This window comes from Phoca vitulina, unplaced genomic scaffold (genome assembly GCF_004348235.1).
Source record: "Phoca vitulina isolate PV1807 unplaced genomic scaffold, GSC_HSeal_1.0 scaffold16, whole genome shotgun sequence".
In the NCBI taxonomy this organism is placed as follows: Eukaryota; Metazoa; Chordata; class Mammalia; order Carnivora; family Phocidae; genus Phoca; species Phoca vitulina.
In genome coordinates, this window is record NW_022589719.1 from 25,906,659 (window position 1) to 25,931,737 (window position 25,079).

Consider the following 25,079-nt stretch of genomic DNA (forward strand, 5'->3'; position numbering starts at 1 on the left):
ACTTAAAGGAACAGGCTCCCCATTCCTCAAGCCCCTCCAAGCTGTCCCCTCCAGGCTTTGATCTCTTTCTCCCTGTCCCGAGGACCTCTCCCCCCTGAGGCCACCACTGGGTCCCTTCTGAGTGGCCTCTGAATGCTCTCTCAGCATGAACTGCGTGTCAGATTTCTTCACCTACGAGACCACCAAGTCGGTGGTTGTGAAGAGCTGGACCATTGGGGTCATCAACCGGGCAGTCCAGCTTTTGATCATCTCCTACTTCGTGGGGTGAGTCCTGTGGCCCTTCGGGTCATAGCAGGGGAGGGCTGCCTAGTGTCCCCTCAGTGTTGCTGTCCAGCTGCCTGACCTGCTCCTCTCTTGGAGGAAACAGTCTCTACTCTGGAGTCCAAGGACTGGACTCTGCCACCCCCATCAGGGATCTGGTCCCCAGATTAGTTCTTTTCCCCAGTAAATGCTCTGTAGTCAGAGAGTGCTTTCTATGCACACACCCCAAGAAGTGGAGTTCTTGCCCTGGTGCCACCCTCCACCAGGAGAGGTCCCAAGTGACCATCTCCCCTCTCCCTTCTTTCCTGCTCCCACCAGAGAACAGACCACCCTCACATCTTCCCATTCTCCTCAGCCAGTGCTTTGGGGTCTCACAAAGATGAGGGAGCACAGGAAACGGGAAGGGACGGCACTGACATGAGGGAGACAGTGATGGGTCGATCAGGTCGATGGTGGGGTGGGAAGGACAGAACTGGACTGCTTTGGAAGGAGGGATTCCCCTCCTGGCTTGAGGAGACGGTGAAAGAACAGGGCAAGGGGAGAAGCCCTTGTTCTTGGAGGGTAGGACAAAGCAGGGTGTCTGCGCCTTGGGGAGGGGGAGAGACACGGGCACAAATAACTCAATGGAAGAGTTGCTCAGGGGAAAGGTGGCTTCTGCACACGATCCAGGGGCCCTCCTCGTGAATCCAGAAACACACCGCTTTGCCAGAAAGCATAAATTCTCTACTGCTACTGACTTTGTACCATATAACCCATCCCAGGAGTTGATTAAGAGCCAGTGATCCGAACACCGCCTCTCGGCTCCCACCTTTAGAAGCATCCACCCCCCCCACACACACACACACACATATGCACCAAGGGCCATGGAGCAGACAATGGTTCCGTCCTTGTTGTGGTCATTTGCACCCACTGGTGGGCACCAGAAATGACAGGCAGAAACCTCTAGAGTTTTCTTTCCTGGTGTGCGGGTCTCTAGTCTCACGCTGTTGCCTGAGACAATAGCTCCGTGTATGAGAAACGACAAGCCACGGACAACTGTCATGAGTTAATTCAAGTCAGTCAAAGAGACATCCAGTGTGCGTGTGGGCTGGAGCTGCATGTGCGTGGGCCTCCTTGCCTGAAAGGTCGGGATAGTGTGTAAGCGTGTGCATGGAAAATTGGGCAGGCGTGGATTAAGGGATTTTTTTTTTGCTTTGCATGCTTTGTGGGAGCCAGTAGGACTCATTTCTGTGGCTGCTGTAGGCAAGGCTATACTTCCAGTACTCCTCTCAGGGATATCAGAGAAGGGATTCAAGCTTTGGGGTAGGAAAATGGCCTCGAAGCTTACTTCCAACTTTGAGGTTTTGTGAGGTATGGTGTTTGCAAATGTTCCGTGTCTGCACCTCCAGAGGCTGGCTCAAAGTTGGTTCGTAAATGTTCCATGTTCACATGTACATGCAATGCTCTCACTGTTTATACCCACGAAACGGTATGGCGGTCCAGGTGAGTCCAAAAGCTGCCTCAGCACATCCCTGGCTCTGTTGGCTCCAGGCGGAAGGTTGATGGAGGGCAGACAGCGGCTCCCGGACCAGCCTGCTCTGCTCTCCCGCTGCCCCTGTCTCTCCTTCATTGTGATATGATCTGATGCTCTGATCCTCAGTGCTGGAGCCCGGCCTGCAGAAACAAGCATGAGAGGCTCTTTGGCGTCTTGATATCCAACCCCATCCATCTCCCAGCCTGACAGCTCCCCACGGAGCTGCTCCTTCCAGTTACATCTGTCTAGTCGGTAGCCCAGCCCCCTGGCCTGAGCCCCATCTCTGTGCACATGAGCCCAGGCACCATCAGGACTTCATGAATCCATTGTCTTTAATTTAGCAGAAATTTATCAAGCATTTCTTCATGCCAGGCATTGTGCACCAAGCATAGAACATGGGCAAAAGCAGACAGGCCCTCACCCTCATGGAGGTTACGATACAAGAGATGCACATTAATCAAACAATCTCCACAAACAAATGTAAAATTGCAACTGCGGCTCAAGATTTGAATAAGAGGTGTACAGTGCTAGGAGAGCTGCTAGTATGGAGGCATTTGACCTGGTCGGGGAGCTAAGAGAAGGTTTTCTGGAGATGTGATGCCCAAGCCAAGATCTGAAGGATGAGTAAGAACAATCCAGGAGAAAAAAGGGAACAAAGAGGGTTCAAGGCAGAGAAACCCAGCTCTGCGAAGGGAAAGAGCCAGGCAAATGAGGAGAAGAAAAGAAGGTCTCTATGGCTAGAGCAGAGGGAGCAAAGGTGAGGGTGGTTGTAAGATGGGGGTGGGATCACACCCAGCCAGACCTCAGACACCCTCAGAGCTTTCGTTTTTTACACAGGGGCAATGGATGGGAATTCTATGTATGTGTGTGTGTGTGTCTGTGTGTGTGTCTGGGGGCAGGGGCGGGGGGAGACAGACAATGAGATCTGAGCTGGGAAGATCACTCTGGCTAATTCACCAAGGGATTGGAGTGGGTAGGAGTGGATGCAGTGATTGGAGAGGGCAGTGCAGTATATTGAGAGAGATGATGGTGGCCTAGACTCAGTAGAATTTGAAAGGATTTTTAACACTTTAATATTAACATCTAACTAGCACTTGAATCTCTTCCATAGTATCCCTGCGAGGTAGACCAGATGCACGGTCTTACTAGGACACGTGTAACATGAGCCAACTGTTTCTTTTATGCATTTACTGCAGCATGCCAGCTAATTGTCTCCACATGTGCTCTCACCCCTGCTCCAGCCTCAGCTGCTTGTCTGGAGTTGACACCACTTCATCCCTGGTGTCCGTTACCCACCCAGGTGCATAGAGACACCTGTGGTGTTTCTCACATGGCTTTCCCAGGGCCCAGGTGACAATCCCCAGTCTCCTCTGTGGGGTGGGACTTCCTAAGAGCCAATCTCTTTTTGGAATCCTATGGCTGCGGAAGACATAGGAGATCCCTGGGGACTGAGTTTCCAGAAGTGCTGGCTGTTCCACAGCCTCAGCTAATTTGCAGAGCCTCCTGGAAGGCAGCTACCTCCCTGCAAACCAGAAGAGGGGCACTCCCGGCCATCTGATGCTCCATCATCAGAAGGACCTGTGGTGGCTGGTGGTGCCTTGGACCCCTCACAGCCCTGCTCTCCCCATCCCTTCCTCCCCCTGCAAAGCCTGATCCACAGACTCACTATTTGCACAGGTGTCCCATTTGGTTCATAATATTCAGCCTCGTTTTGAATCTTTTTTTAAAAGATCTTATTTATTTATTTACTTACTTATTTACTTGAGAGTGAGAGGGAGAGAGAGAGCAGGGGGAGCAGCAGAGGGAGAGGGACAAGCAGATTCCACACTGAGCATGGAGCCTGATGTGGGGCTCGATCCCACGACCCTGAGATCACGACTTGAGCCAAAATCTACAGTCGGATGCCCAACCAACTGAGCCACCCAGGTGCCCCAAGCCTCACTTTGAATCTCATGAAGAAGCTCAATACATAAAGTGGTTAAACAGGGGAGCTGTTTTAGTTTAAAGAGAAGGGCCTGGAATTCCACCTTCTTGACCCACCACCCCATCATTTCAGCCTAGGATAGCACCCTGAGGCATCCCCCCTGAGGCATCCTGTGGGACACTAGGTGACAAGTATGGTGGAAGACCTGTTGGAACTCACCTTACAGATCACTCTTGTCTCCCCCACCCCTGTCTGCAGCTCCATGATGGGGAGACCGTGGAACGAGGACCCCCTTGTTAGAAGCCTCACTGTGACACCAACTAGGAGTGGGGCTTGGACAGGTCACCTTACGTCTCTAAGTCTCAGTCCTTGCATCTGGGAAATGAGTTTAGGAATGCCTACCCCAGGGAGTTACAGCAAGGAGAACTATCATGTCAAGTGCCTTGCCTGAAACGGGAGACCCACTAATAGGGGGCAACAATTGTCACTTCCTAGATCCCCCAACACACCTCCCCCTTCCCCGCCATCCAGCTCACACCTTCCTCAGAGACCCCTCTCCTCCTGGCGCACAGAGCACACACTCCCCACGCCCACTCCCCAGCCTCCTCCCTGACTCCTTGGGGGTGGACAGAAGGGTGCCGGGACCCTGCTCTGGCCTCCTTCCTGTACATCCCACCTGCCAAGGAGCTGCCACCCGCCTTCCACTCTATAAATAATAAACCAGGAACACGAGGAAAAAAATAAGTCAGAGCAGCAGAGTAAATGCCAAGAATTGAAGGCTTAGTCCTGCCCCATCTCCTCAGCCCTGGCCTCTAGAGACAGACTCAGCCCCTCTGTTCTGGAAATGAAGCATCCCCTTATTTTGAGCTGCCCTGATGACGTCCTTGGGCCCCAAGGGGCCACTGAAATTCTTCCGCTTATTATTTAACTCAGAGAGAGAATTCTGATGTGGCCTCTCCTACCCACTGGGCACAAGAAGGAGCCTTGAAGGAGGAGAAAGGTGAGGAGAGAGATAGGTTAATTGTTCTTCCAAGCCCTAGAGCCCTTCCCCCTGAGACTTTCCCAAGGCTGCAGATGTTCCCCTAGTGACCGGCAGGACCAGCAGCACCGGGACCAGGATCCCGTTCAGGGTGTAAATTGGTTCTGAGCAGTCTGCCCGGGTTGGAACCCACCTACTGGCTTGGCGAGTTAGCACAGCACTCTGTGCCTCTGTGTCCTTATCTGTAACATAAGGAGAGCGATAAAGGGTTCTCACAGGGTCGTGGTAAGGACTCCATGCACCCTTACCACATAGAGCACTCAGCGTGCTGTGTTGGTTAGATAATAATAATCTGAACCCCGCTTCTCATCTGCAAATGTTCCTGGACTTTAAGAACAGGGTAGGGGGCCTTAGGAAACCATGTCATTAGATCACCACTCAGAGATGTGTCCATTCTGTGGCCGGGCACACTGAGGCTCTAGAGGGCGTATTGCAACTGTGGCTTCTACTCGGGACAGAGGTGCACTCAGTTGGGAGCAGGGAGATCTGGGCCCTCGGCCTCACTCCCTCCACTGCGCGGGGCCCCCACCCGTGAGCTGATAATACTTATTTGGACATAAGGTGGTGGATGACATTTCTGTGAGACCCATACTTCCTTATGAGACTTGATGAAACCCCTCCCCTTCCAAAAAAAAAAAAGAAGAGAGGTGCTAGGAAAGGAAAGCACATAGCACCACAAACGTCCACACAGGCCAGGTGTTCGTAAGAGCCTTCTACAAACCTGTGACCCCTCCTAATGGTGCATTCCTCAGGACACCGCGTGCTATCCAGCAGCAACAATAAAACCGGGGACAGGTTAGGAGCCATCCACCAGCGCTCCACCCTTCCGGTCCCACTCGAGAGAGCATTCACATTCGGAATTCAAGCGCGTGAGGGAAGCCCCACAATGGGGATAACTCCCAGCCCCCTCCCTGAAAACTGAGCAAAGAGTCTCTTGCAAATGTCAGCCTGTGTGAGCACAAACCTGACGGGCAGGTGCCCATCCCACAGGTGACTGTGACCCCCCAGCATGCCCCGGGAGCTGTTCCCCTCCATGGGGACCCCAGAGGTCATCCAATCCAACCACCCCCCACCTGAACGCATCTCCTTAAGTCTTCCCAGGCATGTGGAACTCACCACCTCCCACAGCAGTCCGCTCTTGGACAACTTTCTGGGGTTGGAAAGCTCCCAGGCTTGAAGTCCCAACTTCCGCCTTATAAAGTCGTCAGGTCAGCTTCCCAGCCTAGCGCGCCCCCAGCTTTGTGTTCTCTGCACTACACCGTCTCCAGTCCCTTCCTCCCGCTCATCCTCAACCTTGTGCCTCCCTGGTTAGCCGGCAGAAAATGACCCTAATCCAGCATTTCCAAAAGCGCACTCCCCGTTCTACAAGATGTCACCAGCGTTTCTCCAAAAATAAGAGTGTGTGTGGCATTTTCCAAATGCATTTGATGACCTTTTCTCATCCGTGCAATGGGGACAGTGACAGCATCTGCCTGCCAGTGTGCTGTCGGGCACAGATCGGACGGGCCGCAGGCTGGAAGCCTGCTATCAAGGCGGAGAGTGGGTCGAGCCTTGAGGGCTGTGATGAGAAAGGCGGGCACCTCACAGAACTGCAGAGAGAAGAGTTGCCTGCAGCCTCTTCTTGCTGCTGGGGAAAGCTGCCAGAGTCCGGGGAGGGACGTCGGGGTGGAAGGAGAAGGGGGCCCTCCCTGATCCTGGCCGCGGGAAGAAGGCAGTACAGGTAAATGTCCACTGGGTGGCAGCACAATCCAAGGAATAAGATTTGCGGCCTCTCCCTGCTTAATCCAACTCCTACCTGCCAGGGAAGGGCTCAGCTGCTGCCCCAACCTTCCTCCTCTGCCCTTCTCATCTGGCGCCTGCACAGATGGAGACTGCTCCAAGCACCCAGCTCCCAAATGTCTTCACTGACTTGTTTACTGAACACCTACTATGTGCCGGCACTTAGGATACACCCCTGAGCAAAGCCTGGGATGCTCAGGGTCAGAGGCTTAGGATGCTTTGTCCCTCCTCTTTCCAGTTGCCTGTCAAAGAGGTGGCCTCCTGGTCAGCGGGAATGACTTTGCACTGGCAAAGGGGCGATGTCACCCTCAAGGGGGTGAAAATTTGTTCCTGAGGGATTAAAAAAAAATCTCACTCTTATGTGTAAAACACAAATATACATACAGCACATAAGTTAATATCTATACTTTTAAAATTTCATGATTGGGGGGGCGGTTAGGGGGAAAAGTCTACAAATGGTCCTGAAGCGGGAAATGGGAAAGATGGAAAAAAACCACTCTAAGCCAACCCAGGGCGAGGTCCCTCCCCTCCAGCACAGGCCTTCCCCTGACCGGACACTCCATGCGGTCTAGTGTTGGGGAAGGAAACTTCTCCCGGCCTCCCTCTGATGGGCCTAGACCCTCCTCTCTTGCTCTCCATCCCTGCTCTCCTGCCCAGGTGGGTTTTCTTGCACGAGAAGGCTTACCAGGTGCGGGACACAGCCATTGAGTCCTCGGTCGTCACCAAGGTGAAGGGCTTTGGACGCTATGCCAACAGAGTCATGGACGTGTCTGATTATGTGACCCCACCCCAGGTATGGTTCCCCTACCCCAGGGCCACGTGTAGATGTCCAGATGCTGGGGCAAGGCAAGGAGGGTGCCGATGGGATCTGATCCCCAAACCAGCATGTGTGGCATTAGTGATCAGAGAAACCCCTCCCCAGCGGTTGGGAGGTGCCAGGGAGGGGGGTGGGGTGCCCTCCAGAGTGCAGCACTAGGCATCAGGACAGTAGGGTAGGCTCTGCCACACTCATCCTGTGATCAACACAACACACAGAGGGAGCAAGAGAAGCTAGGTGGGTGGTTGGACTTGACTTGGACCCACCTCTGCCCTTTATTAGCCCTGTGACCTTGGCCAGATCTCTTAGCCCACACCTTAGTTTCCCCACCTGTAGAATGGGGATTGGTACTGGTGCATTTTTTTTTCTCTCCCTTCTCCTACCAAGGGCACCTCTGTCTTTGTCATCATCACCAAGATGATAGTCACTGAAAACCAGATGCAAGGATTCTGCCCAGAGGTGAGGGGAGGGAGGGAGGTTGGATGAAGCAGGCCAAGGAAGAAAACGTTGGGGGGTGGGGAGCGGTGGCAGGGAGGGGCGTGGGTATATGCAGAGGTCGAGCTCCAGCCTTGGAGCTATGTCTCAAGACCTCCGCCTTCCCAAGGCCCCTGGTTAGGGGGAAGCATTGGGAGCCAAAGGGCTCATCCAGGGCCAGCGCAGGGTCCTACACCCACCTGCAGACGTTGTCTCCCCACAGAGCGAGGAGAAGTACCGCTGTGTATCAGACAGCCAGTGCGGGCCTCAGCGCTTCCCGGGTGGGGGTGAGTGCAGCCCTTCCCCACCCCCTTACAACCCCAGGGTGTTCGTGGGACCCTGGAAGACAGCATAGCCCCCATGGCGGAGAGAGTGGGAATTGGCCTGTTCCTCGCCATTCTGCCAGCACTTAAGATGCTGGCTGGTGTCAGACCCGGTGGGGGCCGCCCCCGGAGGAGCTTGCAGCCCAGGGAGCAGGCCTGCATGAGGCAGCAAGTGCTGTCAAGGGGGGGCAGTGGGCGCTGGGGAAGGGAGAGGGATCTGTTCCAGGTAGGGGGCCCCCCATGGCTTCCTAGAGGCAGGGACATTTTAGATGGGCCCTGAAAGATGGGAAGGAGTTGGCAGGATAGAAGGGGTTTAAAAGAACATTCTAGGCAGAAGGAACAGCTACAGCAAAGACTCAGAGGCAAGGAAGAGCACGGTGTGCCCTGGGAACAAAGAGAACAGGGCCCTCAGGGTGGCTGGGCCCAGAACGTGTCAGAGGAAGGCTGTCACCTCCCCTTAGCTTGATCTAGGGCTCAGGAGGAGCCTAGGGCGAGAGCTCGGCAGGGCTCCTATACCCCGGCTCCACCTCCCCTGCCCTGCCTGTTCGTCCCCTCCCCTGCGGCGTCCCTGAATGGGGGGTGGTCCCTGATGAGAGGTGGGGTGGGGGTGCCAGGCAGGCACCCAGCATGTGTGGCTCCCCCTGGCAGGGATCCTCACCGGCCGCTGCGTGAACTACAGCTCTGTGCTCCGGACCTGTGAGATCCAGGGCTGGTGCCCCACCGAGGTGGACACAGTGGAAATGTGAGGACCCCGCCCCAGCTCTCCTTTGCCAATAGGGGGAGCTCTGCATCTCCGAGCCTGCAGAGGGTCTCCTGGGTTCCCCTAGTAGTATCCACTTCTAGGGGGGAAGTGGCCTCAGGATGGCACCTTTCCCCCGCCTCACCTGCCACCCCCCTCCCTCTGTCCCTAGAGCCCCAGAGAGGCCATGACCAGGTGCCCCGTGGGAAACATCCACCGAGAAAAGTGGTCCCTGGGGCAAAAGCCCCGTGTTTCCTCTTCCTCTTCCCAAGAAGCTAAGGCCCCCTTGTTCTCACCCACAGGCCTGTCATGATGGAAGCCGAGAACTTTACTATTTTCATCAAGAACAGCATCCGTTTCCCCCTCTTCAACTTTGAGAAGTGAGTCCCAGCTCCCTCCCTAAAACAGAAAGCAGGGCACCCACCCCACCCTGCCAGCTCATTTTCAGGGGGGTGGAGAATCCCGTCCACATGGTTCTCCACACTTTCTCACCCTCTGCCCATCACCCTGGGACTCCTAGCCCCAATCTCCCAGCTGGCCTTGACCAGCAAGCATTAGGTGGGCTCTGGAGCCAATCTCTTTGCCAGCCTCCCGCCTTAGGGCTCGGAACCCAGATGGGAGTTCTGATTGAGGCAGATGAGGGATAAGTTCAGCCTGAGCCTGGAATCCAGATACCTCCAAAGGTCAGGGCCCAAGGGGCCCATCCCACTTCTTTCCTCCCACGTCAAGCCCAAGTCAACTACTTTTTGACTAGTTAGTTAGGAGTTCATTGACTCCTTCACTCGGCAGGTCCTCAGTGGGCATCAGGCATGTACAAAGCACAATGCCAAGCACCAGGGAGGTGCTGAGAGAACTCAGGCCTGACTCCTGCCCCCTGGGACCCCCAGCCTGGGAGCTGGGGGATACTGGACACGAACACACTCAACCCTGATAGAGAGAGAAGGGGATAAGAGTTGCAGGGAAGATGCAGGAACAGAGGACACGGAGCCCGCGAGTATCCAGGACATCAGGTCCCGGATCCTCCTGCCTGGGCTGGAGAAGGCCGGAGACGTTTGAGCATGCCTGTCTTCACACCAGCCCTGGGCCTTGCTTCTCTCCTCCCCTCCTCCGCAGGGGAAACCTCCTTCCCAGCCTGACAGCCGCCGACATGAAGACGTGCCGCTTCCACCCTGACAAGGCCCCCTTCTGCCCCATCTTGCGGGTGGGGGATGTGGTCAAGTTTGCAGGGCAGGATTTTGCCAAGCTGGCCAGCACGGTGAGGACCTAACGAAACACCCGGGGCCCCTTGGCAGGCGCAGGGTAGAAATACCGGGAAGGCGGAGCAGCGGCGAGGCAGCAGCGCCACCTAGTGGAAGCACGCCAGGCCTGCAACGGGCTCTGTGCCTCACCGCGGGCTCCCTCCCCCGTCCTGAGGGGCCGTGCCTCCCTCACCCTTCCCGCCAAGCCTCGGTCTCCCATTCCCGCCTTCACACTTGACCTTAGAGCTCTGAAAAAGCCCACACAACGGGAAAGTGGATCCTGGATTGCTGCTAAGAGACGCAAGACAAAAGCAGGATCTAGAGACCCAAAGGTCCATGCCCCTGACTGCAGTACTTTGTTTACTAAGCGACGTGTGCCAATAGGAAGAATCACGTGTCTGTGTGTCACGACCCCCAGCCCCCACCCTGGCAGGCGGCGGAGACAGCCCTTCCTCCTCATATGTGGCCCCTTTGCACAGGGTGGAGTCCTAGGCATTAAGATCGGCTGGGTGTGTGACCTGGACAGGGCCTGGGACCAGTGCATCCCCAAATACTCCTTCACCCGGCTCGACAGCGTCTCGGAGAAGAGCAGCGTCTCCCCAGGCTACAACTTCAGGTAATCCCCGGTCTCCTGGGACTTCGGGAGGAGGAAGCAGGGGCTGTTCTAAAGAGTCACACCTCCAGCAGCCATGCATGTCGGGAAGAAAAGACCCCATGCACCCCCATCAGGTGTTGGCTCAAAGCCAGGAAGGGCTAACTGTCGCCGTCCCCAGGAGATGGACAGGCATGTCAGCGGTGCGAGCACGAGACCAAGGTCTCCCAGAATGCGTGTGCTGTGATTCTGAGCCCTTCTTAGCTCTGGCTCTGGAGCTGTCCTGAGCCTAAGGGACGCCCAGGCAGCCCTTCTCCTGGGCCTGCATTTTCTAAGGTTTCTCGATCCACAAAGCCAGTTTACAAGATGGGAAGTTTGTCTTTCTGTTCATAACCAGGAAGTTTCATCTGAGTCACGAATAACAACCACAGTGATCATTAGTGATCCCTTGCTATTCCAACCAAGAGCTCAAACCAGTCTCTAAATATCATCTAGTTTATATCCCCAATGGCCTTGAGCCATAAGGAATCTCTCCCTGATGCCCCCTCCCATCAGCCCCATCTTGAAGAAAAGGAAAAAGAAGAACCTGGGGTTAACTATCTGGAACCAGCTGAAACTGAGCAAGCCCTTGGTCTTCTCCCATCCTAATTTCCCCGTCTATGAAATGGCCATAGTACCATTATCTTGAGGATCCTATTGGCCAAGGTGTGAAAAGCTTCAGCTCTCTGTTTTGTTTTGCCCCTAATTTTTGAAGACCCGGAAGTTTCTGGTGGGGCCCTGGTTACATACAACAGTGCTATACACTAAACAGGAAACATTGGCTAAATAGGCAGTGATCAGGAAAAAAAAAGAAGTACACATAAGAATATACTTCAGTTATATATCCAAAGAATTGTTACTCGAACTTTCTTTGTGGTGGTGGTGTTTTCCAGTATAATGGCAGACATAAGCAAAACAATAATCATTTCACCTTTTTCTTACCTTTATTTGTAGTTTTAAAACTACATCTGAAACTACGTCCCATTACACTTTATATTTAATAGTTTAAAATATATATGTATATTCTCTGGAGAGAAGAATTTTTTAAAATTGAAAGTGCTTTCATAATCAACTCCAAACTTTAAAAAACCATAGGAAACAACACATATTTTAAAGTAGGTTAAAAATACTGTTCGGCTCCCTGGCAGAAATTGGCATATTTATTCAGTGGGTACATCACACAGAAATCAATACAAAGGATATTTGTATGGTGGCTTAAAATAGCAACATATTAATAAAATTCTCAGGATCTAAAATGCAAAGTTTTCATCTTCATAACTTCCCTGTGGCCAGTGGGAATTCTTCAATTTCCCAAATAACTTACTTGGCAGGAGAGCTTATGAAGAATGTGAACTATGATGAAGACCCCTACTATGGGTGCCACACAGTTTTAGAGCAAGCTCTTTGATCTAAAGAAGCAATGGTGTGGAGTTCTCGATCTCCAGTGCATTGTGCTTCAGCTGCCCCTCCACCCCGACTCCCCTTCCCGGGCCCCCCTCACCCCCACCCCACACGGCAGAATGTGAGGTGGACCTGGTCCTAAATCAGCTTAGGTTGTATTTGGGCAGACAGATCTGAGGATCCCTGAGCCTAACCCCCAGGGACCTATGAGAGGTGTGGACCCAGATAACTAACCCCCTCACCAAAGACCCCCAGGCCAGAGTAGGAAGGGACAAAGCTGCTCATTTTGACCCCCCTGTAGTTTAAAAGAACTTCCAGAGCGATGGCATGGGGGGGCATCTGGCAGCCATGACGAGCAGAGGGCTCCGCCCAAGCCCCCTCAGTTCCCTCCCCTGGGTGCCCACCCACCACCTCATATTGCCTTCAAGCTACTGGGCACCACATGGACCCCCAAGGCTGAGCTAAGCGCCCACGTTGGAGAGGCCACAGAGAATAAAGATCACAGCCAGGGTCGGCATTGCTGTTCCTGATAATGGTAGTCCTTCGGATCCCACAAGCCTCCTGATCTGTGGGCACCATACTCACCACCGTGGGTGCTGAGTGTTTCATGTGCTTTGGCCCGTTGTTCCTTACCCGCTCTGTGAAGTAGATGCCACAATCCCCCCACTTCACAGATGAGAAAACAAAGACTTGGCGGAATGAAGCGAGTTTCCCCAGGTCACACAGCCAGTAAGCGTGGGAGCCTGGACGCAAACACATTTTCTTGGATGATTTCCACGCAGCCAGGAAGGCTGGGGACATTTATATTTGTGAATCCTCAAAAAAACATGCCCATGTGGTTGATACTTCCGTCACTTAAAAACGAAGAACCTGAGGTCCACAGAGGCTAAAGGACCAGCGGCTGCTGGAGGCACAATTCAGGGTCTGGCCTTCTGTGTCCCAAACAAATTTGTCTGCTACTCCTTCTCTAACAGAGGCCAGAGTTTTTTAAATGTCCTACTGTTGCCATTTGCTCTGGAGGAAATGCAAACATTCAGCCAAGAGTCAGCCTTGTTTTAATCTGCACACTCAGGCAAGAGGCAGCTAGAGATTCTCATTTCCATCACTAATTACTTCTGCAGCTCCTTTCCAAATGCCCCCCCCACACCCCGCTTCTTGCAGCTCTTTGCCTGTAGGATCAGAGATTTAGAGAATTTGTAGCCACCGAGGACTCCTGGGATACCCCTAGGCTGAGGTGGCCATTTCACCGATGAGGAAGCAGAAATTTCAGAGGGGAAGTGACTTGTCCAAGGTTACAGAGACATCCTAAGGAGCCTTCGAGGTCATTTGTCCCGGCTCTAGCTACATCAGTCTTGCTGTGACATGGCCCCAAACATGGGTCTGCTTCACAAAATAGCCTGTCCCTCATTGACAGCTCCAATTATTGGAAAGGTGACCTTGTATTGAGCCAGAATGTGTCTCCCTTCAACTTCCATCCAAATTACCTGGTGCCGTCCACCTAAATTAATCTTTATTTGTGTGATCTCCTGAAGTTGCCATCTGTCCCTACCTGAAACTTGGTGGAAAGATTTTGTTTTCACTCCTATATCTATTCTGTATGGCTGACCTCTCCAGAAGCCACTTTAATTTGGTACTTTTATGAAGCCTCTTTCCAAGTACATTGAGATGTGGCATTGGTGGGTCCATCCGGATTAGTAGTGGGCAAAGGACAGCATTTCTAAAAAGTAAGAACTGGCAAGAGTCACCAGGGACCCCAGCAGCAGGGGGGTGTAGACAAGGGCCGAGTTCTCGCATTGTGGGGGGGACCCTCAGTTCGCCGGCGCAGGATTTTAACCAGGGAGCTACACCCCCCAAGGTGCTGGGGGATGTGAGTACTGTGTCTTTGAGTGAGCGGGTGTGTTTGTTAGGGGATGAGCATGAATCCGTGGGTGACTGTGCCTGAGCGGGGCCTGTGTGTGTGTGTGTGTGCGTGTGCGTGTGAGCATGTGCGTGAATGTATGCGAGTGCATGTGAGTATGTGGGCAGAGATGGTACAAAGACCGATTGAAAATACCGTAGCAGTCAGGGTTCCAGCAGGAAACAGCACACGCAGACTGGGTGATGTGAGGAGAGTTTAATAAAGGGACTGTTTCAAAGGTGTGGGCAGGGTGTAGGGAAACCACGAAGGATAGCGCAGGGCCTGGGACCAGCAACGGGACATTGGTCTGAAGGGGCGAGGGCAGGAAGCAGTTAGTGGGACCCGGAGATACCGCTGTGGGGACAGGAGCCGCCAGGGGAGGCAGCCCAGGGCAGGGTGGGGAAGGCAGGAGCGCGGACCAGGGGTTTCCTTCATGCACTCTTGGAGGTCTCTAACCCTTATATCCCCCGGATGAACTCATGGACCAAATGCCCAGTAAGTGCACATATTCATACACATGAGCAGTTCTGCATGCATTTTCTTTGTAAAAAAAAAATATATATATATATCTTATTTCTACAAAAAACGATATAAATACATCCTCAGAGTAATAAATCCAAGCGATCCTGATACATAGGCGTGATGATGTGGAGACTCCCTTTCCTTCCTCCAGCCTTTCTCCCCTTATAGGAAGTTAACATCTTGGACAGTTTGGCGGGCTTCCCTCTAGTGCTTTTTCTCTGCGTTTATGAGGCATAAAATTCTGGGACTCTGAAGATCTTTAAAAGCCCATCCCCAGACCTCAGATTGAGAGCTCCGAGGGTTAAGTTTGCAAAGCCTTTTCGCGCCTATTTTGACAGGATTCACGGCTCACGCTCACACCCCCATAGTAGGCTCGGAAAGACCGAGACTTGCCCAAGATTATACAGCTTAAGTAAGAGGGACGTCGGGACTCAAACCCGGGGACCCGGTCCATCTGTAGCCGCTGCTTCTAGCACACCTTCCACCATCACATCGTCAGAGCGTTTGCAACAAAGAAGTGAGCGGGAGAGACAGGCCCAGCAGTGAAGGCGGGAACGATGGGACAGAAGCAAAAACGGTGCGTCTTGCAACGTCGGATTCGTATTTCTCCTCTGAGCGCTCCCGAGGCAGCTTTGCTATGAAAAGGCAAGGCAGTTTTGGATTTCCTGTCTTGGTGTCTGGGACAGAAAACACTTGTTCAGCTGCTAGATGTTCCTCATGCCGGAGGTGTTTCTAGTGATGGTTTCGTGTTGGAAATGTACCCACAACAGCTTTCCTGGAGCTCGGAAATTTGGCGCCTGCTCTGCTTCCCATGCAGAAACGTGCAGATCAGCAAGATCTTAGGCCAATTGACAGAGACGGAATCGAAAGTGCGCCCTTGGCTTTGATCATTCTTTCTGCAATCTGGATTTTTCTCTTTCCAAAAACCATAGAATATGTGTTTAAAAAGCAGCCATTTTCCATCATCTCCACAGAGACGCCTGAAGGCCCGGCTGACGGGAGTGTATTTTGCTTGCCTTCGCCATGATCCATTTTCCCCTTTGTTTAGGTTCAAGTGGAAGGAGAGACCATTAGAGAGATCCTGAATTTATGCAGCCTTCTATAATTTTAATGTCTAGCCTGTCCTCACAGCAACCAACTTTATTGGCAGAAAACAGCGGCTAACCCTCATCGAGCGCTTACCAGTGAGCCAGGGACTTAGCAGGTGCTCTTTGTGGATTATCTTGTCAACTCTGAAGAGAGAATTTTATAGCTGGAAACCTAACACTCAGAGGTTTCGTTATCTGCCCAAGGCCGCACAGCAAATAGTGCTGGCCTGGATTTCAAATTCCAGCAGCCTCTGGAACCTATGCTGGTGACCACGAGTATCCTATAGGACCGGTATAGTTAGCCCCCACTTTACAGACAAGGAAACTGAGGCCAAAAAGGCTACTCCCAGGAACAAACAGCTAGCCACCTGGCTGTCAGGTACATCCAGCTCCATGTCCACTGATCTTTTCCTGCCTCATTCAAGATGAACTAACAGAAATCTGTTTAAAAAGGTCAACAACCAACCACTGCTTAAATCGGCCCCTGAAGCTGATTAGGTTCCCAGAATATTCGTAAGTAAACATGGCTCCGGGTCTTCTCTAAGGGAAGGAGTCCCAGCCTGCTCCAAGGACGTTGCCCCGCCCCCACGCAATGAGTCTGCCAGGAGATATTTTCCTGTCAGTATAAAATCAACTGTAAAAGTGTATTTCAGCTGGCAAAATCACTTCTCACCAGGCAAAAGCGTCGCAGAGAACACCACTTCCTTCACTCAGACACTCAAATCCCAGGCCCAAGTTTTCCCTCACAAGTCCAACCTGGATCCCGCGAGTTTGTTGCTATTTTTCCTGTAACAGTTACGTGTCCCTGCTTTAGGAAGGAATTTCCATCACTCTATGGGATCGTTGCTAAACAGATGTCTGAGAGCTTCCAAGGGATTCGTACATTGTGATCAAACCCTTCTCCATTCAACAGATGTTTATGGACTGCCGACTACAGCAAATGTCAGCCTGGCGTGGAGAAGCGTTCCTGCAGGCCAGAGCCTCCCAAGGCTGCAATTGGGCTGCTCCGAGTTTCCTCTCTCTGGGGGGGTCCAGGCAGCGGCAGCACACCTCCTGCGGCTAACGAGGGGAGGGCTCTGGAGATCTCTTCCAATGCCAGATTCTGGCAGGCACAAACACGAACGAGACCAGTTCCTATGATCACGTGGAAATGATAAACCTGCACCCAAGTAACAAAATATTTATACGAAAAATATTTTGTGCTGGAGCAAGCGGAGAATAATTAATTATTCATCTTAAGATGAAGCAAAGGTGAAGCAGAGAGAGCCCAGGCTGCACGTCAGGAGGCCCACAGGCCTCGCCATGAATGCTCAGTGTGATTTTCAGCAAGTCTCGGCCCCTCCGTGGGCCTCAGTTTCCTCCTCTGTGAAATGGGCTGTTTCAAGGTGCTCAGGTCCCTTCAAGCTCTGAAAGTCTGAAGGAGTGCATGTGGGTGTCTGGGGAAGGCTTTGGAAACGGGCCGCTGAAGCGTGCACTATTATTTATAGACCTGTCACACTGGAACGTAGCTTCCACGCTGCCCTGCTGAAGCACATCTGACAAATGATTTATTATGGTAACTGATGTTTGTACTTACTCATTCTTTATCTGCTGCTGCCCGTGGCACGAGGGATCACGTGTACACACACACACACACACACACAAGTGTCTCAGCCCTGTCAGGCCTCGGCTTGTTGGATTCGGTGCCGCGTTGGGCTTGTCCTGTCCGGTCACAGCACAGGTGTCCCCGGGAGGGTCCTCGTGGGAAAGCCCTCTCAGCCGGCGTTTGTGAAGAAACTCACCCAGCGCGGGAGCGCAGACACTCAGAGCCTAACAGCGTGGGAAGCCATTCCCACCGCCAGGCCCCAGCCCCGGGGAGGAATGGGAGCCCGGCCGAGAGCTGGGGTCCCTGACACGAGCGACAGTCATATAGAGCAGCACAACCACGGAGAGAGCCCCAGCCACGCAGGGAAGCAGTGGGCCATATACCGGCCGTCTGCCTACCCTCTGGCCCCTCCAGTGTCCCCGTTCCCCAAAGCCCCGCGTTAACCAGAGAGGAAGGGAGGCAGGCAGGCGGCCCGTGGAGGTCAGCAGTGGAGAGTGGTGGGCACGCCAGGGGCTCTCCGCCCTCCTTCCACCGCTGCCCACAGCTGGCCTTATCAGAGAAGCTCTGCGCCTGCCCTGCGACCCCCCCCCCCGGGGGGGTCCCTGCCCCTCCTGGGCTCAGTGGCTGCAGGCGGCGGGCGCCCTTCTCTCCTCCTCGGTGCATCCCCACCGTCCGGGCCATGCGGCCTCTCCGCAGGAGGCACCAGCTTCATACGTCCCTGCTCACCGAGGCCGCCCCGAAGTCCCCTTTCTGGCTCGTCTCTCAGGGGAGCAGCGGGGATGGGCATTGGAGTTCACATCCCAGCTGTGCCCCTGGCAGGCCCAGGAACTTTTATAGCCACCGGCCAGGCTTCTCTCCAGCCCGATGAGCACCGGGCGGCATGCACCGAAAGCTCGGAGCCTCACAGCCAGCAGCTCACGGAATCCTCCGGCACAAGCCCGCTGCTCTTGCTAGTACCCCCATTTCACATCTGGGGAGACAGAGGCTCCGGGAGGCGAAGGACTTTGCCTCGGCTTATGTAAGCTAATCTGGAGCCAGGGTTCAAGCCCAGGACTGTCTCCTTCCAAAGCTCCTCCTCCAGCAGCCCCGGACAACAGCTTCCCCGCACACTGATAAACCCGCTCTGGAGAAAAAGGAAACAGACAAAGGAAACACCTGATTCATGGTGGTCGCCAATTTCCCTGGTGTAAATATACCCCTCTTGTCAATTTCAAGCTGTGTGTGAAGTCCCTGAATGTGGAACTGGGAAGAGATGTGGGCAGTGGCAGGACCACGTGGACCCAGCCGTTTCCGCCCGTCCCAGTCTCCAGCCCACCAAGCTCCTGAAGCTTCTTCAGAGACACTATGTCCTTTCTCAGGAGAGGGCTCGTGGCTCCCGCAGCCGGGAACGCGGCCCCCACCTCTGGCCTTCACACCTGTCAACCCTCCATCCCTCAGGCCTCAGCTCTAACGTCACTTTACACGAAGCCTTCCTTGACTCGCAGCCTAGGTCAGATTGTCTTCACTAAATGTGCTCTTCGGATGGTGCTCTCTCTTCTCCAGCCCTTACGTCAGATTTTAGCTATTTATGGGAGTGTGTGGTTATTCATATTTCTCTCCCTCTGATGAGAGCAGAGCTTGTTGCCAAGGTGTCAGCGGGGCCTAGCACAGTGCCTGGCATAGGGTGGGTGTGCTCTAAATACCTGCTGGGCCCTGGTGGCTGAATAGGAGTTTGCAAGGTGGGAAGGGGAGGAGAGAGGAACAGCATGGGCACAGGCAAGAAGTCTGCGTCTGTGGGATGTGTCCAGGAAACAAGAAAGTGGGCGGAGCGGTGTGGCTGGCACTGGAACTGCATGGCACGGAGGGGCTTCTTCCAACAGGTCAGGAAGGTGCTGGGCCGGGAGGGTATTGGTGGTGTTGTTCTCGCCGACTGCATTTGCCAGCCAAGAAAACCAAAGCTGGAGAGGTAGGAATCAGGGGATTTGGGAGAAATCAGGGATGGCCAGGGTGTCGCTCTGTCCATCTCCTTTTCAGTGGAGGAGGCTGGGGAATCCTTCTTCCCACACTCCATGGCTCTTCTGTTCTACTCCAGCCGATGACGCTGGGTGTCGAGACCTGCCTTGCCAATGCAAGAGGGCCCCCAGCTGGAGAACTGAAAGAAATCAGCCGCGACCTAATAGAAATCAGGCAACAAAAAGAACAGTCTAGAAAGAATACTGGCTCAGAGTGTGGACTCTGGCACGGGAACTGCCTGAGTTTGAATCCCAGGCTCGGTTACTGACTGCTGGGTTTGGGGACCTTAGACAAATTGCTTAATCTGTGTGATCCTGGCTCCTCATCTGTAGAATGGGAAGGACAATAGAACTCAATTCCATGGGGCTGGGTCTTAAAAGAAAGTGTAAAGCACGTGGCGCAGTGCTGGGCACGGAGTAAGCAGTCGGTGTGTGCTGGCTCTTCTTACCGCTGATGGGCTTCTCTCGAGGATGCAGGAGACTAGTGGCCCAGGGGAACGTAGATATTCTTTCATTTATCGTGATCCTAGGAAAAGAAAGAAAAGGGACAAGCTTTAGGGACTTCTTGTATGTTAACATTGTCTCATCCGTCCTCCCCATGGCTCTTTCTATTCTCACTGCTCAGTTGAGGCAGAAAGCTCAGAGAGGCCTCACTGGTGCAGGGTGGAAAAGCTAATTAAAGATAACAGAACCACACCCAGACCTCCAAGGCTCTTAGAGGGAATAAGCCTAGGAATGTGTCATCATTGGGAATTGCCCTCTTGCGGGCTAATCTTGAAAAACTCCCCAATTTTAACTCTCTTCATCCTTTGGTAGAGAACTTCTCCCTGAACCCCAGGTTCCCTCAGCTAGAAAATCAGGGGTGTTTGTAACAGGGTAAATATCGCTAGCTGCTGTAACAAACAACCCCCTCGGCTCAGGGGCTCCTGTCACCTATTGAATCAGGCTCCCCCAGGGCCTGAGTTCACCCCTAGCTCCTGAGCAAGTGGGCATGAGGACGGGGAGGGTGAACGAGGCACACAGCTCTGACACCTCAGCCCACAGGTGCCAGACCTCACTTCCATTCACGTTACTAGTCAAGGGCCCCATCTAGCTCACTGCAAGGGGGTGGGCAGCACAGTCCAGCCGTGTGCCAAGAGAAAAGATAACCCAAACCCCAGTGCCACAGGGTTGGCCCGGACTCCGTGACCCTCACGGGCCACCCTTGAACGCAGTAGTCAGGACTCCCAGGACCTTCCCTCCTGCAGCCAGGGCCCTCCCTCCCCGGGCGCCGTTCTGCCTCCTCCCTCCCTCCCAGGAAGAGAACCAGTCCCTGCCAACCCTCCTCCGAGGGTGGGTGGTTGGTGAGATAATGATCTTATCATACTTATTGCCTCTTGGAAGGCAGGTGCTGGAGAAAAACCAAGTCCGCTTTGGTTTTTCTCCCTGTTCCTTCACATTCCTTCCCGAGATAAATTTAGCCAGCTTTCGCTTTGAACGCAGTGCCCAGGATGCTGACTTTTTGTTCTCCGAGGCGAGGTGAGAACGTTTTTCGTGGCTGCAGCCTCGGGCCGGAATGCAGACTTCAGGAGCACAGTCCTGGCCTCTGCCCTGCCCCAAACATCTGTGACCCCCCTTCCCACCCCTGCCCGGTCCCCGAGGACATCAGGTACCACATCTCCCAGACAGGGAACCTGAGTTCTCCAGTGATGCGAACAGAACACAGAATACAGAAGGGCTTTGAGATCTGGCTCCTTACCGGCCACCTGGAGCCCAGAGACAGCAGGTTCACGGTTAAGAGCAGAGACTGGAATCCCGGCTTGGGCAAGTTACCCTCTTCTCCGTCTCCCCATCTGTAAAATGGGTCCCCCTGCTGGTGCAGCCCGGCCCATTCCATTCTGCCTTGGTCTGTGAAACCCTCTGCCGCCGCCACCCAGACCATAACTTACATCTTTAAAGGTGGTCCAGCCCCTCCCCTCTCTCCTTGTCCTCCAGGTCTTTGCTTCTTTGGCATAGGTAGTTGGGTTCCTTTCAGTCTTCTTCCTGGGGCCACTCCCATTTTTACTCTGGGTCTCAGTCTCAAGATCATCCTGCCTCCCCTGCCTCCCCCTTTGGCTGCAAAGGCCACGGGCAGGCATGAAAATGTGCAGCCCGGACTCTTTCCTGACCCAGTTAAACTCTTCTTCCATTCCCACCGTCTGATGGCCCGTGGATGCCTCCCACTGCTGAGCCCACCGGGAGGCAGAGGGCAGGGAGCTTGGTGGAGGCAGGGTCTGCAGACCAGGCTCCCAGGCCCTGCGGAGAAGGGCGGGCAGAGAACCGGTGCGGAGGGACAGGCAGAAGGTCCAACCCCGGGATCTCGACAGGGCCCGTCTCAAAGGGTGGGTCTCAGTGTTTACCCCTCTCACCAACAGACCCGCAGCGGCGGGGGCGGGGGGGGAGGCATGAGCACCCCCAGGTCAGAGACGTGAGCCGTGAGGCTGTTCTGAGTCACAGAGAAGGCCCCACTGCCAGCAAGGGGTGGAGCCAGGATTTAGACTCGTTTCTGCCTGCCTCCAGCGTTCACACAGCCAGAGCAGACAATGGCTGACCTTATGAGTTTCGATGACTCTTCCCCTCTGCTATCTGTGCCCTTGGGCTGAGCATTGCCCTCTCCCTGCCGAGCGTGCTCAAATGCAAATAGCCCTGGGAGGGGCGTCACAGTCACAGAACACTTGGACACCTTCCGGGAAGGCGTTCCCCAGACTCCCATCTCTGTGGGAGAGGCCTGGGGATCTGGGGATCATCGGAAACACTGAAGGGGAGACAGCCAGCACCAAATAAGATCCATGGCAACCCCACAGAGTTACGGAGCTTTCTGAGCCCCTTTTCCGCATCATCTCACTTAACCCTCGCATGCTCCTGGGATCCTGTCACCCCTGCGGGTCCATGGTAGCCCCAAGAAATTACACTTTGCTGATACTAGAGTTTTGCCTACGATGGGCAGGGCCGTAGGGGTGATGCACTGGCTTTAGATACAGTCTTGGGCAACTCTAGCATTGAGTCTCAGCCAGCTGGGCGACCCTGGACAAGTCTCTTAACCTCCTCAGAGCCTCACTTGAAAAACAGAGCAGTCACATCCCTATCCCGCAGGGCTTTTTAAAACTGCTCTATAAATGTGAATGTATTTCTTCAGCAATAATAACAGCCAATACCAGCACGCATTCCCTGGATGCTTACTATGTTCCAGGCACTGCTCTAGATCACTGGTGTGTGTGCTTTCACTCAATGCTCACAACACCGCTGTGAAGCAGGACTTCAATATTATTCCCAATAATAAAAGCGGCAATTGGATCTCAGAGAGGTTACGTAACTGGCCCAAGGTTGCACAGCTAGTAAGTGACAGAGCCAGGCTTTGAACCCAAGCAGGCTGAGAAGCCAAGGGGAGGGGAGCGTCTGCAGTGAGCCAGGCCCAGGGATACCCAGACAAATAAAACCGAAGAAGCTTGGAGTCCAGCAAGACTCAGACTTTTGCACACATCAGAATCATCTAGGGAAATTACTTAAAAGGCAGAGTCCTGGGCCCTACCCACAGAGGTGCGGGTTCCATAGGTTCAGGGTGGGGCTGGGAATCTGCCTTGGTAACAAGCCCCCAGGATGATGTCTGCACAGAGGGTCAGCTAACCGCACAGGGAGGACTGTGGCAGGTGTCCAGCAAACCGTCAGTAAGAGTTGCTCAGTAAGTGAGGGTTGTAGGCTCTAGAGGAGCTTGAAGCTTCAGGTAGGAGCCCACGGTGGGACCCACCTTCCACCTCTGGCTTCCAGGTTTGCCAAGTACTACAAGATGGAGAATGGCAGTGAGTACCGCACACTCCTGAAGGCTTTTGGCATCCGCTTTGACGTGCTGGTGTACGGGAACGTGAGTCCTTGGGCCGGGCAGATCAGGGGGAGGACAGGGGAGGAAACCCAGACCAGTCTTGGGCCCTCAAGAGCCTCCTCCCGGGGGGCAAGTTCCTGCCACTGACCAGCTCTGAGAGCCTTAGTGAGTCACATCTCTAGTCTCTTCACCTCTGCGGTCAAGGGCTGGGGCCTCCTGGTCTACCAAGAACCCTCTACTCCACGGTCTCTCAGGCTGGGAGTCCACATTCAGCCTCAAGCCTCAGGACCTCGTGCTGGACCCTCTGCCCACCTGCCTTGGTCTTTCTGCTTGCAGGCTGGCAAGTTCAACATCATCCCCACCATCATCAGCTCTGTGGCAGCCTTCACGTCCGTGGGAGTGGTGAGTTCAGCCCCTCCAGGCTCAGACAGGAGACCAATCAAGGTGGGGCCCCAGCTGGGGGGGGGCATGGGGAGTGGCCCAGGTAAGCTCTGCTTCTGCCTAGAATGGAAAGCCTGACCTCTGGCCAGGTGCCTCAGTCTCCCTCGCTGCCTCCCTGCTGGGTCAGTCCTTGAGTGAACATCTCTAGTCACGGAGAGCTCATTGGAGAGGTGGGTGATGAAGACATTCTGCAAAGCCCTCCCACAGCAGCCTCCCCATTTGCAGGAGGCTCCACCTGGTATAAAGTTCCTGCTCCCCACCATGAAAGTGAGGGAGGAGACTCCAGGGTTCCACAGACCAAAGGAACAGAGCCCTGCTCCCAGGGACTTTTACCCCCTCACCCTGTGCTTCTCCCACTAAGTCCTCTCTCTGCATTTTGGTCTGCGGTCACTGCCAAGAGCTGGAGAGGTGGGTGATGAAGACATTCTGCAAAGCCCCTGGATGTTTTTCCAAGTGGAAACATCAGTCAGGTGTCTTTGGAGGACTCACCCCAACCCCTGGCCTGCTGTCTGCCTGAGGGCAGTCCTGCCCACTGCCAGGGCCACTCCACAGCCACCTGAGCCTGCTGCTTCCTGCCACACTGAGCCCGCTCTGCCTCTTCTCCTCCAGGGGACTGTCCTCTGTGACATCATCCTGCTCAACTTCCTCAAGGGGGCCGACCAGTACAAAGCCAAAAAGTTTGAGGAGGTGAGCTGGAGGGGAGGGTTGGGGTGGGGCACAAGAGGTAAAGGGATAGGGCAGGGAGGGACACTAGACCCCAGGGGGCTCTCAGTGGCTCCCCCTTTTCGGGGCTTCTTAAGGGGAGTTCATGGGACCTCAATGCAAATTGGGGGTCCAGAAGAGAGGGATTCGGCCAAGAATGGACTCTGTGGGGGCTCTGTGGCTCATCACTGCCGACACCCCCATCCACTCACTGTCCCCTCTTCATTTCTGGGGCGGGACAGCTATGGGTTAGCTCAGGTTTCTGTTGGCCCATGAGGTTCATGGAAGGACTGCTGGGGTCACACAGACTTGCTGGAGCTCCCTGATAATGAGCACGATGACGCTCAGAGGATGATAATGCCTGCCCTTCTGCTTGCAGGTGGACGAGACAATGTTGAAGGTCACTGCCTCGGCCCACCCAGTGTGCCCCAGCGACCAGACCACCGAGGAGAAGCAGTCCACGGATTCGGGGGCCTACTCCATTGGCCACTAAGGCCTCTTCCAGGGCCCCAGGCTCACCCTTGGGCTCCAGGCCTCCCAATAGGGCATCCCACCCGGGCGAGGGAGGATGGAAAGGGGCGGGGCTCTCATTTCCGCTGCTCACCCCACGAAGCCACGCCGGACCCAGGTGTCTGGGCCTCCCAGTGCCCTGGCAGACAGGTAGTTCCCCCTGCTAAGACCTCCATCTCCCCTTCACCCCTTGCCTTGCCCCTGTCAGCTTCCCAGGAGCCCCAGGGCAGCAGCACCTGAGTTTTCCCCCTTCTGAAGAGTAGAGAGCGTAATAGTAGTAACAAGTGGTCACAAGGCACTACCGAGTGCCAGGCGCCATCACACACATTATCTCATTTAACCCTTAGAATAATCCGATGAGGTAGGTAA

At 54.2% G+C, this 25,079-nt stretch overlaps 1 protein-coding gene across 1 annotated transcript; it reads left to right on the plus strand.

The window, feature by feature from the left end:
• The first annotated feature begins 145 nt into the window (after positions 1 to 145).
• P2RX3 (purinergic receptor P2X 3) lies at positions 146 to 24,693 on the plus strand. Its single transcript, XM_032414879.1, has 12 exons — positions 146 to 264; positions 7,174 to 7,309; positions 7,721 to 7,792; positions 8,031 to 8,094; positions 8,779 to 8,872; positions 9,172 to 9,249; positions 9,983 to 10,124; positions 10,587 to 10,723; positions 23,006 to 23,099; positions 23,394 to 23,459; positions 24,108 to 24,185; positions 24,580 to 24,693. The coding sequence occupies exons 1-12, from the start codon at positions 146 to 148 to the stop codon at positions 24,691 to 24,693; spliced, it is 1,194 nt and encodes a 397-aa protein (XP_032270770.1).
• Positions 24,694 to 25,079: the final 386 nt, after the last annotated feature.